Genomic DNA, 17,342 nt, shown 5'->3' on the forward strand with positions numbered 1-17,342 from the left:
ACGAGGGTGATCCTTGCAATGCACGGTATGCAAGTACAGTCCCCAGGGATTCCAAATGTTAGCTTGTGAATAGGGCTCTAATTTTCCTCGGCTATCTATATTATTGGTGGCTTCTTCTGAGGGCGGTGTTTGATTTGGTTAAAATCTGTTGATTAAATTATGGAGGTAGTGCGGATCCTAGTGATACCTCTTTCTTCCGCTATTTTATTCAAGGAGCTAGGTATCTTTGATCCCTGCACTATTGCCACAGTTCACACGCTAACGTTTGGAATCCCTGGGGACTGTACATGTAATAAACTTGAATCAGCCGACAAGACATCGAAAGGCACTGAGCTTACATATTCCCATGCTTAATAGACGCATGCTGATATGGCAATGCCCCAACAGCTTGGCATTCGCACAAACGATGAGTCCCACTGCAATAAGTGAATCAGCAGGCCATGTCTGCATCGCATTGCAGGGCAAGCAGTGCCAAGTTATAGGAGAAGTTTGCTCTTCATTCTCATATGCTGACATGTACGTACATTATAAGCGACCCAATGGAAATCCAACAGAAAGAAACGCAAATGCCCACCGCTTAACTGAAGCCGACTCCAAAGGAAAACTCACGTATCGAAGAAACGGAAAGAAATCACCTCTCCAACTCTTGCAACAGAAAATCATATCCAGGTCCAATGGTCCTGTCCCAAGCTTCGCTTCCTGGGGCCACTCCCAGGTCAAAGATGTGCTTGGCCCCCGGCACTGGTAAAATGCCACTCCGCACATGCGTGCTGGCCAGCGCCTTTGCAAACTCGGCCGCCTTTGGAAACGGCGCGATCTCATCCTGGTCGCCGAAGATCAGATACGTTGGCACATTGTAGTCACCGTCCAGCAAATGCTGCAGGGGACTAAACTCTCGAGCCCGTTCCGCGTCCGGCTCGCAAAGCTCCTCTCCGGTGGTTGGGAGGCCATTGAACAGCAGTGACATGCCGCGATGCTCCTTGACAAGCGCCAGCGTGAGCTCAGACCTCGGATCGCCTTTGTGGACCCAACCAAGCTTGCTGCTGTCGGTGCTATTGAAGGCATGTGAAGTAGTGGGCGTGGAAGGTAGAAGGTTTCGAATCTCGTCAAGGGCCATGGTTCGAGGACCATGCTCCTGGCCCATGATGATGGGGGCGGCTGGATCATAATTGACAGGGCAGTAGAAACTCAGGATGGCCCGAGGAGGGGTGAGCCCAGCATTCCTGAGCGTCCAAGACGTGGTCATGGCCAATGTACCGCCCGTCGACCACCCAATGACGACGAGCTTCGTCGGGTCAATCTCAATACCCTTTCGCGCCATGATGGAAGGCAGGTCGCGCTGGACCCATACACAGGCGTCGCGCGTGTCAGCCATGGATCCATCAATCACATTGACCTGTGGGCAGAGGCGATAGTCAATGCTGACCGGCAGAATCCCCTGCGACAAGAGGAACTTGGTCTGCAACGGACGGACAGCGCGACGCGAGAGCGTGAGATGGCCGCCGCCATGGATCATCAGAGCTGCACTATGTCAGAAAACCTTCCAGCGGCAACGTCAGGCAGACAGACCTACAGGCATCGGGTTGGGTGCTGCTTCTGACGGCACGTAGATGTCTGCGGGGACTTGAACGCCCTCCTCGTCCTTGTAAACGACAGTCTCCATCTTGAATCTGCTGTTCAGTGGACCCTCGGGACGCTTCCATGGCATACCCAACTCCTCATCCTCGTTATCAGAGAATCCAGTGGGGGTGGCAGGAATACTGGTAGGCAGCCCGGTTGTGCCACGGAAGGATCCCGACGACTCCGAGCTGGTATCATCAGAGACCATACCTATACTGTTGCTTGACATCAGCTCTCCTGATGCACCAGGCAGCATGCTAATAAGACTGCCCACTGTGCCGAGCAAAAGATCTTCGGCCTGCACCTTGAGATTGAGCTTGGACTCCATCTCGTCCGCCAACTCCATCGAGGCCAGCGAGTCGAGACCCATGTTTCCAAAGCTCTGGTCGTCACGCATCTCCTCCACCGGAACACCAGTGTAGACGGAGATCAGAGCCCTGAGGTCTGCAATCTTCGCCTTGATCTTGCCAGTATCGGGCGCCGGAGCTGCAAGAGTGACTGACCTGGGCGCCGAGGTGGGTGCCGAGGTAGGCCGCTGGACAGGTACAGGCATGGACGGGACCGAAGCCTCCAGGCTTGACAGAGTGGAAGTAATGTTAGGGTTGGCGCTCTCTAGCACTCGTTCAAGCTTGGCAGCCTTTATGCGCATGAATTGCACCTTTGTCGCGAAGCTGGACAATTTCCCTTCCTCGTTGAAGACAAAGACAGCACCACTGGATGTCTTACTGTCTGACGTGGAGTATGTGGCGTACACGGTCCAAGTCTGGGGCTTGGTGAAATCGGTGGGCGAGACAACCATCTTGCCGATACTGCTGGCAACGTAGATCTCATCATCAGCGGACGAGCCGGTATCAGAGTTGATCAGCAGCCCAAGGACTTGGATGAACGTGTCCAGTGCCACGGCGTCGTAGAAGTCGGTGACAGATGACTCGCCCTCTGCTGCCCAGGTTGATTTGGGCACCTTGACTTGGGCGATGGCCTGACGCGAGCCGAGAGTGATACTGGTGATACCCCTGAGGAGGGCAGAGTACTCGACAACCCTCGAAAAGAGCTTGTAGGCAGTACTGGTTCGAAGTTTCTCAGCGTCAGTGTCGTTGCGGAGGGTCTCCATCTTGTCAGCCAGGAGCATCTCGTAGAGCTGCAGATCAGACACTTCAGACGTGGTGGCACTGAAATTGCCGTCCGAATGCAAGGCCCTGGGCCCGGATGAAACGGCGTAGTGCCAGTCATCCTCAGCGCCCTTCTGAAGGACGAGCTCGACGTCTAGGTTGTCGTCGCAACCCAAAGGACGATGGAAACCAACATTCTCAAAGGTGATGGTCTTGCCAATGGGCGCAGCACCGAGAAGGTTGATGCCCATAATGGCGGACTCCATGTATACCGACGCAGGACAGAGAGGCTTGGCCCTAACCGCATGGCCCTGCACAATGCGCGTGTACCGCTCTGTCTCCGTGTGCAGCTTGAAGTGGTGCCCGATACCCTCGCTGCGCTTAAACACGATCATGGGTTGCACCTTGGCTGGCGCTTGTGTGGTCTCCCCCTTAGCAGCTTCAGCAGCACGACGCTCCTCCATGGCGCGGTCGACGTGGTCGAGCCAGTACTTGGGGCGATCAAAGCTGTAGGGTGGAAGGTAGATGTGTTTCAGGCCGCTCTCTTTGGGCGTGAAAAAGCTCCAGTACGTTGTCGCGATGCCCTCACGCCAAAGCTCGACAGCAACGGCGGCAGGCGACGTGACGGGCTGGAACGTATGTACAGCTGGTTTTGCGACAGCACGCTTCACCATGGAAATGATGGGAGTGCTCCAGCCGGCCTCAAGCCAGACGCACTCGCCTAGTCGGGACTCGATGCGGCGAGCTGCGTCAACAAAGTACACAGGATCGCGCGCGTGGTTGGCCAAGTAGCGATCCTTGGACTTGTTGACAAACGACACCTGCTGCTGAGTGCTCGTCTCCAGAGGGATAGCTGGCTTTTTGAACTCAATGGTCCGCTCAACAGCAATAAGGCCGGAGAGAAGAGGCTCGGTGAAGCGAGAGTGGAAGCCATGGCTGGTCTGTAGACGCTGGTAGCGCAGACCATGGAAACGTGCATCCTCCTGGATGATACGCTCGGCCATGGCGACGGACTTCTCCTTGCCGACAACAATGTGGCTAGTGACACTGTTGTAGCAGGCAATTTCCAAAGCCTCATCCTGGTGATCGATGATCGACTCAACCACATCCATGATGGTGCGAACAGTGTCGACTTTGGCATGAATCGCCAACATGGTGCCGCGCTCTGGTCCCCATCGGGCCTTGAGCAGCTCAGCACGGGTGTACACGGCCTTGAGCATGTCTTCGAGGGATAGAACACCGGAGACGGCCAAGGCGGTCAACTCGCCAAGACTGTGACCGACAATGCCGGCAACGTAGAGCCCACCATCAATCCAGCACTGGGCGCAAGCATACTGCACCGTTACGGTACCGCACTGTAGGATGGTAGCGTCCTCAATGGTCTCTGTCTGACTGAGATACGGTAGGATGTCTGGGCATCCATAGCTTTGGAGGATGGTGTTGCACTTCTGAATGTAGTATTCAAAGCGAGGGTTGCCCTGTCTGGCCGAGGGACTGACACCAATCGTGGTCCTGCTCTGGCCTGAAAATGTGAGCACAATGCTCTTCGTGGTTGGGGGCGCAGTGGAAAAGTCCTCAGGGGCGCAAGACTGAAGCTTCTCGATCAGGCTACTCAGATCCGTGACAGTGGCAGACCACCGAATGCGATGATGCTTGCGACGCTGGCTGAGGGTATACGACAGGTTTCCGAGCGTCACGTCAGCATTCGACTTGGAGATGTAGGTAGCCAACTCGTTGGCAAAGCGCTGCAGACTCGAAGCGGATGCCGCACTGAGGAGAATGGGATACTCTTGCGGCGGAGCAGTGACGGGCTCTGTCACCATCGTGGGCGTCTCTTCATGCCACTCGGAGCACAGAAGTGCCGAGTTGCTCCCTGACGCGCCATAACTGTTGATACACGCGATGCGAGTGTCGGCATCCCACGGCAGGAGTTTGGTGGGGATGTGCATCTTGTCAACCTCCAGAGGCGGGATCTTGTGGTTGAGGCGCTTGAAACCCTGCAGAGGTGGAATACCTCGGTTCCGCAACATGGCGAGGACTTTGATAAGCGAGGCAACACCGGCAGCTGTCTCGCTGTGACCAATGTTGGACTTCAATGAGCCCAAGTACAGAGGAGCGTCACGGTGTGCACCGCCATAGACCTCGCGGATGCTGCCAATCTCGATGGGATCACCGACCTGCGTGCCAGTGCCGTGGGCTTCGACGTAGGTTACCTGCTCTGGAGAGATGCCTGAGCTTTCCAGGATGCCACGGTACAGAGACTTTTGCAGTATGCCGTCTGGTACGGTGATACCTGGCGCGCCAATGCCGCCTTGGTTCGTGGCCACAGCGGGAATGACGCCCATGATGTGGTCGTTGTCGGAGATGGCCTTGCTGAGTGGCTTCAGAACGACAAGACCGACGCCATCAGCACGGCAGTAGCCGTCAGCCGAGTCGTCAAACGGCTTGCATTGCCCAGTCTGACTCAAGAAGCTGGCCTTTCCCAGGTCAAAGTAGTTGTTGACACCGGTGATGATGTTGACACCGCCAGCTAGGGCAATGGGACACTCGCCAGCGTTGATGGCGCGAACAGCGCGGTGGACTGCGACAATGGACGCTGAGCAGGCCGTGTCGATCACCTCAGAGGGACCCGTCCAGCCAAAGTGATAGCTGATCTTACCAGACAGGAAAGCTCGGATCGTGCTAGTCGCAGTGAATGCGGACGGGGAGTAAGCACTGGTGTTCTCGAGGTACTCGGTGTAACTGGCACCCACGAAACACCCTACTGCGTCGCCACGATCGCGCTTGTGGTGCCGCAGGTAGCCACTCGAGTCCATAGCCTCGAAAGCCGTCTCTAGCAGAAGCCTCTGCTGGGGATCCATGTACTTGGCCTCTCGAGGGCTGATGCCAAAGAAAGAGTGGTCGAACGCGTCGACGTCGTCAATGAAGTTGCCAAAGAACTCCCGCTTTTTCACCCAGTCTTGGTCCTGCGATGCACGATAAGACTCCTTGAGATTCACACGGTCGGTGCGGAGCTTCTCGAGCCTCGACTGTCCCTGGGAGATGATGTTCCAAAGCTCGTCCAGAGAGCTGGCACCAGGCAGTCGACAGGCTGCACCGACAATGGCAATAGCATCTGGAGGAAAGGCGTCCGCGGAGCTAGGAGGCACAAAGGGTGTGGGCGGCGTGTCTGTGAACGCAAGCCCATCCGTCTTGTACAGCTCCAGGCCAAGCTTTGTGAACGCTGAGATGGGCACCGAGTCACCGATGCCAAATAGCGCAATGCCGTGCGTTTTCTTGCCTGTCTCTTTGAGATCCTCGGCCAAATGGCCGATGACGAGGGACCAGTTGCACTGAGAGGCGAGAATCGTGGTGACAGCCTCTTCAACCATTGAGTCGGCATCGTCAGGCAGCGTCTCTCCTGTTTGATTCGAGCGAACAGGCACCTGGAGGCGTTCCGATGTCGGGAAAGGGATGTCGCTCAGGATCTCTGTGCAAGCCTCGGCCAGTTTGCTGTTCTCCTTGTTGTGGAGGTTGGATCGAATGTGCATCTGGCGTGCACGAAGTCCTTCGGAAGCGGCATATGACTTGAACTGTGTCATTTGCTCAGGAGGAACGATGAGGCTGAGTGTTTTGGCGTCCGTGATGGTCGAGACGTAAGCCTACAGTGTAAGTGGATCATGCGAGTGGTTGAATCATCTTCTGAACTTACCCCTGGAAATTCCTTCAAGATTGACTCAACGTCGCCCTGATTCTTCAGTCGAATCTGCATGGTGTTCGAATCGCCCTCTGTGGGCGCCCCGAGATCCCCAAACGCACCGATGCCCAGTGCCAGCTGGACACCGCTAACGGCATGCTGGATCAACTCATCCTCGTTCGCTGAACATGCAACCGCAATGGCCGACAAGAGGCCAATGCAATAACCTTGAATGCCGCCGTCTTCAACGTCTTCCAAAAAGTCCTCATGGCGTAGGTTCATTCTCTGCAGATAGTCCAGGTACTGCACAATGTGGATAGTCGTGAGCAGGGGGAGTGTGACGAGGCCGGACATATTCTGCTCCAGCATCGAGGAGTCGCCGTTTTCAATCCATTGTGGGAAACTGTTGACGGCTGTTGTGGCGTCCTCGAGCGACGCAAGGTCGGCATGTTTGGTTGTGAGGGCTTGTAATGTCTGTGGGAGATTGATGACGGCTTCTTTGAGAGGAGCCAGGCGAGGGTCATTCTGTAGTCTGGTCCGCACATGAGAGAGATGTGTGGTCTTTGGCGGACTGCTCTGTGGAGAGAAGACTGCAGCCGAGACCGCCATCTTTGTGTCTTTCAAACGCATGATGGAGGGGCCCAGTGCAGGGTAAGCAGTAAATACACAAGAACTAGGGCATGAGACCGGAGAAAGAGAAGATGGGAAGAATGTCGACGGAGAAAAGTAGTGTAAATGCCTTCCGAAGAGGCAGACAGCGCTCGTGTCGACACTGCGTTCGGTGGGAGGGGACCCCTGATATTGCACCGAAACACTCGAGTCGGAGGATTTGGCCGACAACACAACAGGGGGTCGGTCCTTACAGATGCACAAAGACGTAGTTGCTGACACAGCTTAGTGGCTAGAGGGTAGTTTCAAAATGATAGGCAGAAGGTTCCACCTTCTTCTGTGATGACCAAGTGGTTGCTCTTGTCCAATGCTGTCTATCGTGGCATTGGTCGTTGTCGTAGTTGAAGGACTGGCGTCGAAACCCTAGCACCAGGGCCGAGATAATTAGCCGAGGCTTGTTGCTTCAGTAAAGCAAAGCCTCTCTTTGCCTCTAAACTAGCTCTAACTGATTCTACCATGAACTAATGATGCCCGTAGTCTGTCGTTTGCATCAAGTGATAAAAGCAGTGTACGCCAAGCCATGCCCTCTGATGCCTACAAAGTCTCCATGCGTATCTTCAAATGTGGATAACTTCACTATCTTACATTCTTCTGCCCAAGTATTGTAAGTAACCTCCAGAGGAACGTTGCTCTGGTCAACGGGGACCCCGAGCATGGATGGTTCATGCCTGGTTGCGGCCTGCTAATCACGGACCAAGACAATCCAGTATTTACGGAGGCAAAGCCAGCCAACACATCTAGAGATCAAATTAAATTTCCCTTCGCCGGCATAGGTTTCATGAAAGTAATGAACACTTTTTGTGGATACGCAGCTGAATAGTCCATCAAGCGTTTATCATTCAATACTATATACTCCCTGTTCAACACTCACTTCCTCAGATACCCCGTGCTCTTCCAGTAGTCTACGTATGTCTTAACAACCAGATCACTCACGGCCCCCATGTTGCTGAGTGTGGGTGACTGCGTCTTGGCCACCTCCGTGCCCAACACCACGTGGCCGCACGCCACCGTCTTGAAGAAATTGCCGAAAAACGCCCTAAGCTTCTTCACCGGCAGATCCTCGTCACTGTGCTCGGCAGAGGCCACCTGCTCCAGCCACTGATCAAATGGGACTACAGGGGCGGACAGGCTGAGCTCTTTGGCGAAAACCTGCACCATGTCCTCCCACGACTGTCGAACAGGGTTCTCGAGATGCTGGACAACGGGCAAGGGCCCGGTGGCAAAAGTCATCTCGCTGACGGTGGCAGCGGCATCATCCACGGGAATCCACGAAAGGGTCTGGGTTGTCAGCCTCGGCTTCCATGTTAGGGGATCTGTAGACTTACTCCTTGAAGTTGGGGCAGTGACCCCATGGTCTGCGCCGAACGCAGAAGCATCGGGATCTGCTCATTGGCATTCCACACACCTGTGTTCTTGGCACCAGTCATCTGGCCAAAGCGGACAGACGTGATGTCAAGCTGCCCGGCGTATGCCTCTGCTGCGCGCTCCAGGATCTTCTCGCAAACGAGCTTGCCGTCGGCGTACCCAATACCGCACGCACCGTCTGCAGGCGCAACGGGCTGCTCTGCAATCGGACTGCCAGGGTTTCCAAGACCAATGCGGGCAACTGCAGCAATGGAAGACACGAATGTGAAGCGCTTCTTGGTAGGCCCAGCTCCCTGAACGGCGAACTCAAGAAGGTTCTTCAAGAACTTGAACTGGTACTGGAACGACTTGGTCTTGAGCAAGTAGTTCATGGGCCAGGCAGCGTGGATCACATGAGTAACCTTCATCTGCATCATGCCATATGCCATTGGGATAAGCCCGAGCTTCTGCGCTGTAGGGTCAACCTCGAGCGTGGCAATCTTTGCCCACTCAGAGTCACGTAGGGTGATATTGCGAGACTTGAGAACCTTCTTGTCGATGGGATTGCCTCCAGGCATGGGCGGAGCATTGGTGCCCTTGTCCTTTCGGATGAGGCAGACAATCTTCTGGACATTGGGGCGTCGGGCGAGATCCGCCACGACGTGCGACCCGAGGCTTCCAGAGCTGCCACTGATGAGAACAAAGGCATTCTCAGAGGAGCTGGGTGCCTTGGGCTCAGACACCGGTTCGGTGAGTGTGTACTTCTCGACAAATTCCTCGATTTCCTTGGCAGCCTCTTCCAACGAAGACTCCCCAGACGAAGACCCCTTGGTAAGGGCTGTGGCCATCTCACGAACCGAGGGATTCAGATAGATAAACTCGGCAGGAATCAGCTTGGCAACGTCAACATCTTTGAATGCGTCGGTCTTGGAAGCTGCAGCCACCAGAACGCGCCTCAGCTGAAGTGCCTGCAACGAGTCTGCACCCACGTCGAAGATGCTATCCTCGACGCTCCATTCCGATGGAGGAGCCTGTAGACGCAAATTGGCGTGGACCAGATCTTTGAGGTGGGACTCGAGATTGTCGAGGTCGAGAGGTTCCGTAGCTTCAGACGCAGCCTGGAGAAGCCTCTCGTACACTGCTTTGATCTCACGTTCAAAGAGGGCGTAGGTTTCCTTGCGGGCAATCGATCCCTTGTCCGTGCGAGGCACGGTCACACCAGCGGGAACAATGACAATGGCCTCGGGGGAGGGAATTCGAGAGTACGCATCCATCTTCTCGCCAGCTGCAGTGATAATAGGCCAGATCTTGTCCTTGAAGGCAGCCTCTGTCCCAGCAGTCACAGGCTCCACGGGTTCGACGATGACACCCAGGTTGAACTGGTTCTCACCAAAGGCAATAGCCGCCTTGACGCCCGGTGTCTCAGTGAGGGTGGTCTCCAAGATCAGAGGGTTGGCTTTCTCTCCAGTGGCCAGGACAATCACATCATCGTCACGACCAACAGCAGCGAAATCGGTCTCTGGGTATCTCTCATTGCGGATCAACTGATCAGAGATCTCAAATCCCTCCGTTCCGCCATAGGGATAGACAGTCAAGCGGAAACGGCGCTCGTCTTCTTTGGGCGCGAGCTCGTCGACCTTATACTCGCAATCTGTGCGGAGACGGAAATACTTCCAGTCATAGTCGTCTTTGGGGGCAAAGGTCAGCGAAAGAGGGCCCGTCTCCGTCGTGCCGTAGAAGTTGAGCAACTTGACACCCCCTGCGGCAAGACGGTCGCCTATTCCAGCGCCAAGTGCGGCACCGCCCGTACCGACAAAGTCCATGTGCTGAAGTGCCTTGACGCCCTCGTCCTGGGGCAGGTTTGTGATATCATCGAGAAGAAATGGCACGGTCATCATCGACTTGGCGTTGCTCTTCTTGATGAGATCGACAATGGAGCGAGCATTAGGAATGCCGTCGTTGGCGGGGTAGAGCGTGGGCTTGCCAGCGGACATGGACAATCCAGGAGCAACCAAGCCAAAGCCGTGGAAAAGGGGCAGAGTAGACAAGTTGAGACTCTGGGCCTCTTCTTCGGTGTCGAACTTGTGGCAGTTGACCGCGAACAGGAGCTGACGGTGCGTGATGGGAATCGGCTTGGGCAGCCCAGTGGTCCCAGACGAGTGCAGCAGAAGAATGATACTGTCGGGGTTCTGAGGAAGATCAAAGGGAGCTGTGGTGCTTGGGTCGGCGCCTTGCTGGTAGTAGGCCTTGTACAGGTTACCAATGTGTGTAGAAACGCCCCTGGCAGCCAATGCAGCCAGTGCAGGCTTGGCAGGCTCACTCAATCGCTGCGAGACGATGAAGGAAGACGCTGCTGTTCCCTCGAGGAGAGCGTTGATAGCAACTGGTGGCAAGCGGGGAGACAAGACAAGGGGAGGCACGCCGATGCTCATCAGAGCAAACTCATGGATCACAAGTCCGATATCACTCTCCATAAAGAGGGCGACCGGAGCCATGTCGGTCAGAGCACCGCTACCCTCAGCTTTCTTGATGGGCAGGTTCTCCTTCAACCAAGCTGCGCACTTGGCGACAGCCACCTTGAATTCGCCGTGGGTGATTGTGTCGAAGGGCTCTTGCGACTTTGCCTGTACGCAGAATGTGTGGGTGGCATTGTTGATGGCATTGAAGTCAACAAGCTCAGGGAGTGAGTGGATACTACCCTGAACCCTTTCTGCCGACGCAAAGTTGACCGCAGGTTTGATAAATGGCTTCAAGATTGTCGATGGGGACGATTTGAAGGCCTCACCGACGCTGTCGGCGCTGTCGACGCGGGGGCCTTCGAGGCCATGCGAGTTGATGACCATAATTACAAGGGTATTTATCGTGGAAATGGATTAGTTCATCCAAGGGGCAGCACGAAAACCCGAAAGTGTCTCCATCGTGGTGTATATAGCCCACTGCTTCATGCCCCATCGGCGAATTTACGACACTCTCGGAGCTTCCACACCGTCGCTGGTGATGTTGTGGGGGAAAGACAATAGTTTCGATCTCAATGAAACTATTACGAACGCTTCGCTCTCTTCTCCATCCATCTCTGTCAGCATTGTCGATGCCATTTGGGGCCATCGGCGGATTGGGCTCGAAATCTCGGTGCGTTTACAAGCGCCGCACATCACGTAGAAAACCACAGTACCCTGGGGATTACAAGATTCCCAAACCTCTCGCAATCCATTCAGGCACCCAAGCCTTTATTCCATTTTCTTCTGCTAGTCCACTGCCATCAAACTCAATGTCCAATACCCATCTTCTCTTCCAGACTGAGGAGCCTACTCTCAGGATGTCGCCAAAATCCAAAGCCAGCAAAAAGCCTGTGTCAGAGAAGACGGCCCTGGTCGATAACAGAAATGACACCTCTGGATATCAGGTGCCTACCAAGGGCATTTTGTCCAAGCTCCCGGCATCATGGGTGCCCTATGCTGAGCTGATCCGTCTGGAGCAGCCGCATGGCAACTACATGATCTACTTCCCACACATCGTCGGGTTGATGTACGCCACAGCGATCCGCCCAACACCTGTGTCGGTTCTGGTACACCGTGCTGGCATCTTCGCCATCTGGACATTCTTCATGCGCGGCGCGGGCTGCGCGTGGAACGACAATGTTGACCAGGAGTTTGACCGCAAGACGGCACGCTGCAGGGTCCGTCCTATTGCTCGTGGCGCCGTTTCAACCACCCAAGGACATATCTTTACACTTCTTCTTGTCCTGGCTGGCTTTGCTTCCATTGCCACACTCCCAATCGAATGCACATATGTGGGCATTGGCACCACCATTCTGTCCACCATCTACCCCTTTGGCAAGCGCTTCACCAACTTTGCCCAGGTCATCCTGGGCTCCACGCTGGCCTCGACCATTGCGCTGTCTGCCTACTCCATTGGCCTTCCTGCCCTGAACAGCCACTACATCATTCCTACCCTGTGCCTATCGGCTACTATCATGCTCCTTGTCGTCTTCTACGATGTGGTGTATGCGCGCCAGGACACCGCAGACGACCTTAAGTCTGGCGTGAAGGGTATGGCCGTCCGCTTCAGGAACCATCTCGAGGGTCTTTTTGCTGTCATCACAATTTCGATCGCCGGCTTCCTGACTACTCTGGGTGGGATGGTCGGTATGGGCCATTGGTACTACGTCTTCTCTGTGGGCGGTCTGACTTTTGGCCTGGTGAGCATGATTGCTCTCACGCACTGGCAGCTGCTGCCGAGCTGGGCTGGCAAGTCCGGGTACGCGTACGCCTTTGCGATTCTCAGTCTTCTGACCGGATTTATCGTGGAGTACTGTGTCAAGGACAATGTTCAGTAAGTGAGGTAATCTTGCTGGTCAAAGGTGTTGAAGACATATCAGAGACATGGCTTGGCGCAATGATGGAGGGTGGTGATAGGGAGCAGGCGAGTCAAGTTGCAGAGTCAGTGGTGGATAGCAATCAATGCAAAGGGTGCGGAACATCATTTTGACGCAAAATGACTTTAGTTATTTATTTAACACGTCTTACACTAGCTTTTGTTAAAATTGAACGTATCTGACTGGTGAAAATTGGCTAGATCGACATGACGTTCGATCCAAGGCACCAACACAGATGCTCCAAGGTCAATGAACCTTACTTTGAATCATTCCTTCACTCGATGATAAATTATATGCGCATCCGTTGAGCCTCGGAATTTACTTCATGTGGAAATTCGTGTGACTTACAAATCGTCTATTTTGCTATCGATCTATATACGGCACGTATTGATACGCCGCTGCAGATGCTGAGTTCTTTGCATCAACCAGAGTTCTCTCTGCCGGATTTCGCCAAACGCCCGTCCCAGCAAACCGTCCTCTAACTCCTTTCCTCCCACAAATGACTTCTTCCATAAATGAGGATCGATAGAGGAAACCTCTTCCTCTAACGATCCTTCGCCCACGGCCAAGGCTCTATGGAGCCGGCTGAGGAGGTATGTCACGGTGTGTATTGCCAGTGACGCTTCCAGTAGGGAGCCAACTGTACCCGAGTTGTCCTCCTTGGTGTGCTCTGACTGCGGATTCTCGCCATGCTGCTCCCAAAGACAGTTGGTGGTGACCTCAAAGAGGTGAAGGATCTGAGTGTAGCAACCCAAAAGCAAAAATATGACGGCTGACTCGGGGACGGAGCCCATCTGTGCACCGCTGAAGTATGAGTCCGTCGATGAGAACCCGCCTTCGCTACCAGAGCTAGTTGAGCTGGTCCTCGAGCCAATGGAGCCACGAGTCTGATGCCCTGAGCCACTAAAGTAAGGCATGCTTTGCCTCGCCGTGTCAATCAGCTCGCCAGAGAAGCCGACAACATCTTTCAGTATCACTGCACTGTTGTTGGCGGTGGGGCCCGTCTTAGCAGTGGAGGCGAGGATGCGGAGGTTGAGGTTGGAAAGTGTTTGGTAGCAAGCCGTGCTGGAGAAGTCGACGAGGGGTGTTTCGTCTGAGGGGGAGTTTTTGGCGGTCGTGGGAATGGTGGAAGACATGAGGCTGTCTGGCGCCAGGGACGGTGCTTGCATGGGGCTGAGATCACTGTGTGAAAATAGACCCGACGGTGTCGGCATACCCAGTGACGAGTCCCCATCCATAAGATCTTGGAGAATGGCTGTATCAATCGTCTTCGTCTCTGCATCGAAGCCGGGCAGGCTTCCGCTAGCTGGGGGTGGTATACCGCTAATGTGCGGCATGCCAAAGGGAGACAGATCCATCTGCGTGTCAAAGTCCATGATGAACGGCTCGTAAGGTAGCTTTCATGGTCAGCAAGGAAACACAGCGGACGAGGGCCAAGTGTACTCACGTTGGCCAGCGAAGGACCAATGAGATCTGGAAAGACTCTTGGGTCACTGCATGGTCGGCTGCCTGCGCTACTCATAATATCGTCGTCCATTCTTGTTGGAGTAGCAGATGACCCCGCGTCACTCATGCCCAGAATCCCAGATGAGGTTGGAATTCTGGCAAGGTCTGGCTCTGGGGTCTGGCTCACTGAGTTTGAGTGCTGCTTTTTCTTCGTGGCCTTGGACGGTCTGCCAACCTTGCCCCGGAGGCTGACAACGCAAGGGACGCCAGCCTTACGACACCTCGAGCAAGGCTCTTCGGGGCTTCCCTTCTCAGGCTCTACAGAGCGTAGGCACCTTAGCTTCTGAGAGTGACAACGGTCACAGGCGTACCGCAAGGGCTTGTCGTCGGATGATGAGCTCGTCATGTTGTTCAGGGTATGTGTGGAGAGGTTGAATGATGTTGGATTGCTCAAGAACGTCTGTAGAAAGGAAAAGAGATATGGTTGTATAAAAAGTTCGCGATGCAGAGTGTAAGCCAGTGCAACCCCTGCCTAAAATTATCGTCACACTAATGGCTTATACGTCTTGGTGCAGCGTCTTTGGGTGGACTTGCAGGGCTGCCTGAGTTTCCAAGGGCCATGTCATTCAAGATATGTCGATGCAAACCACTCCACATGCATGCAGTGGACTGCGCAGCGAACGTTCGGCGGAAGGATTCTCCATTTGATACGGCAGCACCTTGCTAGTATCGAGCGGAGCCAGATGGGAGAGTTACCACTTGGATTCCTGGTCTGATTAGTGGCTCGCTGAGAACGACAAGGCCACATGTTGGCGTGCAAGACACGATCTCTGGCTTGCAGACTGGTCTCGTCTCGGTTCTGGCGTGCCGCTGATCAGTGATCTCCCGCCCACTAGTTTCGGACCTTCGGTTGTGTATAGGAAAGCTAAGGGGTGGAGGCGGGAGGACGGAGTGGGAATAATCACGGGGGAATACTGTACGGTAGCGCTTGTCAATCAAACCATCGCTAGCATGGGAATGACCGTCGCGAGAACTGTAATTACAGGCCATTCGTCCAAACACCATGCACGCTGCCGGCAGTGACAAATCCTATGGCTTCCGAAACGACAGAGGATCCGAGGAGATGCACACTGACGTCGGCTGCTGCTGACAATAGCAGCTGGTCATGGTCAGCAATGTATTGGCACCGCGTCGGCGACATGAGATTCGAAGAGACTCTGGGGATGGGAGACTTCACGAATTCAGGTCTGCCATGTGCCAGGTCAGGCAACGACAGATGCAACTGTTACATGGGTGTCCGGCTGCGCGATCTCTGCGATTCATTGGTGGCCGTGATCCTTCAGCACGGAGAATTCGAGCCTATTTCTGATAAGCGTGCATGTAGATTCACCCCATCCACGGAGAACTCGGCACGTCACGGAAATCTCCCGGCGTCCATTCGGCGCGACTCCACCACCAGCCAGGGTCCTGTCCTGAGTCCTGGCCCTTTCCAGTCACTGGCCTACACCAGGTCGACTGCTGCGAGGAAGACGACGGCTAAAAACCGCCGGCAGGACTGCATAGGTACCATACTTATTGAAATTCGCCCAGTGGGAGCGCGAACAACCATGATCTTCTCGGTCATCCTAGTCATGCACATCTTATTCCAGGCCCCATCACCCGCATTATCATGCAGCAGGCCGTCCTCTCCTAGCTTTTTCCCGCACGCAGGAAATGACATGTCACTCCATATAGCCTTCTGTTTGACAATAAGAAGTTCCAGTGCTCCAGGCTCTTTGACAGCAGCGATCGTAATGCACTGCATCTCCGATCGATCCTTCCTTCAAGGCCGTCGCCATCGAAGATTACATGAGGGATCTCCATCTCGCACTACTAGCTCGGACTGTTTCTTTGTTTTCATTCTCCGGTCTTATGATACCAAGGCCAGCTGCCGCCAGCATCAAGACGTAGCTGCGTATCGAACCTCCAAGAACGCCGCTTTCCAACCTGCAGCCACGTGGTAGTCGATGTTGCAATCATCCATACAGTGATGCTGCCATCTGCGTGACAAAGCCTTGGTGGTCTGCTGTCAAGGAAAAGCAGCCAATTGCCGCCCTTGCTGTGCTCGGTGCAGAGCAACGACACATCGGTTCTCGGTAACAATCTCCTCCGACACATCCCCCAACCACCCTGAGCTGTCCTACAGCAGACCTCTAAGGTTCAGAAATGGCTTTGAGCTCCCGAAGCGGCTTGTCAAGGCCTCCATGTGTGGGGATCTTCCCTGCAAACACATGTTGCCAGACGCGCGTCTCATCAAGGTCTACCACCACTAGGTTCAGGGGGACTGGGGCATAATCATCACGGGCAATGTGCAGGTAGACGAACGCTACCTGGGCACCTCGACTGATTTAGGTATGGAATTGCCCTCCCCGATGAATAGATCAGCAGTGCCTGGTCAAAATGGGCTGACGCGTGCCAAAGTCACGGCATGCCAGCCATCACGCAGCTTAACCGCCCAGGGCGGCAGCGATCGGCGCAGGTAGGCATGGCTTTTTCCGGAAGAACCTAGCTTCTAGTGCCTTAGGGCTCGATATGGGACCGGGAATGGTCCCGGCTGTCGTCTCCAAGCTGGCGTTTGGCGTGCCTCGGCAGCTGTCTGACGAGGACACTGAGGGCATTGTGAGGAAGGTTTGCCACGTTCCTCGGCCCTTTTATGCAAGGACTACAAGACAGCACTGAAAGAGACGACAAGACCCTACTTTGCTGACTTTGACGCGTGAGCAAGGTCATGGCTGAAGGAGGTCCCCATCATCATCCATGGTGGCTTCAGACGAGGTGAAGAGCTTGAGGGGGCGGTCGCTTCGAGGCTCGTGTCTTGGCGAGATTTTGTAGCGTGATTCCCACTACTTCTCAAGTAATATGTTTCATCAATTTTAGCCCACTGCCGAACTGCCCTGGCAGTTTTTCACTTTCGGCATGCTTGCTTGCCGGCTCATCAGATTACCGCATCCCCGGTAACTACATGTAGATGATCAATCCCTCAGGCCGTAGCCTGGCGTAGCATCGAGGCTTGTGCTCACTAAGAAGCAGAAAGGCCTAGGTCCAGTATTTGCGCTGCCAACGT

At 54.6% G+C, this 17,342-nt stretch overlaps 5 protein-coding genes across 5 annotated transcripts; 1 reads left to right on the forward strand and 4 right to left on the reverse strand.

Moving 5' to 3' along the window:
* Nucleotides 1–492: 492 nt before the first annotated feature.
* On the reverse strand, nt 493–1,695 carry F5Z01DRAFT_195906 (Alpha/Beta hydrolase protein). Its single transcript, XM_046258041.1, has one exon. It carries the CDS (start codon nt 1,514–1,516, stop codon nt 632–634), a length of 885 nt encoding a protein of 294 aa, XP_046122326.1. The 5' UTR covers nt 1,517–1,695; the 3' UTR covers nt 493–631.
* Nucleotides 1,556–7,035, reverse strand: F5Z01DRAFT_614951 (uncharacterized protein; the record flags this gene model as incomplete). Its single annotated transcript, XM_046260841.1, has 2 exons — nt 1,556–6,370; nt 6,421–7,035. The coding sequence occupies 2 exons, from the start codon at nt 7,033–7,035 to the stop codon at nt 1,556–1,558; spliced, it is 5,430 nt and encodes a 1,809-aa protein (XP_046122327.1).
* A 906-nt stretch (nt 7,036–7,941) lies between these two features.
* Nucleotides 7,942–11,261, reverse strand: F5Z01DRAFT_670123 (uncharacterized protein; the record flags this gene model as incomplete). Its single annotated transcript, XM_046264514.1, has 2 exons — nt 7,942–8,352; nt 8,400–11,261. 2 exons carry the CDS (start codon nt 11,259–11,261, stop codon nt 7,942–7,944), a joined length of 3,273 nt encoding a protein of 1,090 aa, XP_046122328.1.
* Nucleotides 11,262–11,734: 473 nt separating this feature from the next.
* On the forward strand, nt 11,735–12,754 carry F5Z01DRAFT_614904 (UbiA prenyltransferase family-domain-containing protein; the record flags this gene model as incomplete). The annotated part of the gene is made up of 1 exon (XM_046260838.1): nt 11,735–12,754. One exon carries the CDS (start codon nt 11,735–11,737, stop codon nt 12,752–12,754), a length of 1,020 nt encoding a protein of 339 aa, XP_046122329.1.
* Nucleotides 12,755–13,164: 410 nt separating this feature from the next.
* F5Z01DRAFT_689723 (uncharacterized protein) lies at nt 13,165–14,645 on the reverse strand (the record flags this gene model as incomplete). The annotated part of the gene is made up of 2 exons (XM_046266091.1): nt 13,165–14,190; nt 14,241–14,645. 2 exons carry the CDS (start codon nt 14,643–14,645, stop codon nt 13,165–13,167), a joined length of 1,431 nt encoding a protein of 476 aa, XP_046122330.1.
* Nucleotides 14,646–17,342: the final 2,697 nt, after the last annotated feature.

The sequence above is a fragment of the Emericellopsis atlantica genome (assembly GCF_019669845.1).
Source record: "Emericellopsis atlantica unplaced genomic scaffold F5Z01scaffold_2, whole genome shotgun sequence".
Lineage (NCBI taxonomy): Eukaryota > Fungi > Ascomycota > Sordariomycetes > Hypocreales > Bionectriaceae > Emericellopsis > Emericellopsis atlantica.

Excerpts from the sequence above, each read along its gene's own strand:
- F5Z01DRAFT_195906 (XM_046258041.1), bottom strand. The coding sequence starts at position 1,516 with ATGATCCATGGCGGCGGCCATCTCACGCTCTCGCGTCGCGCTGTCCGT.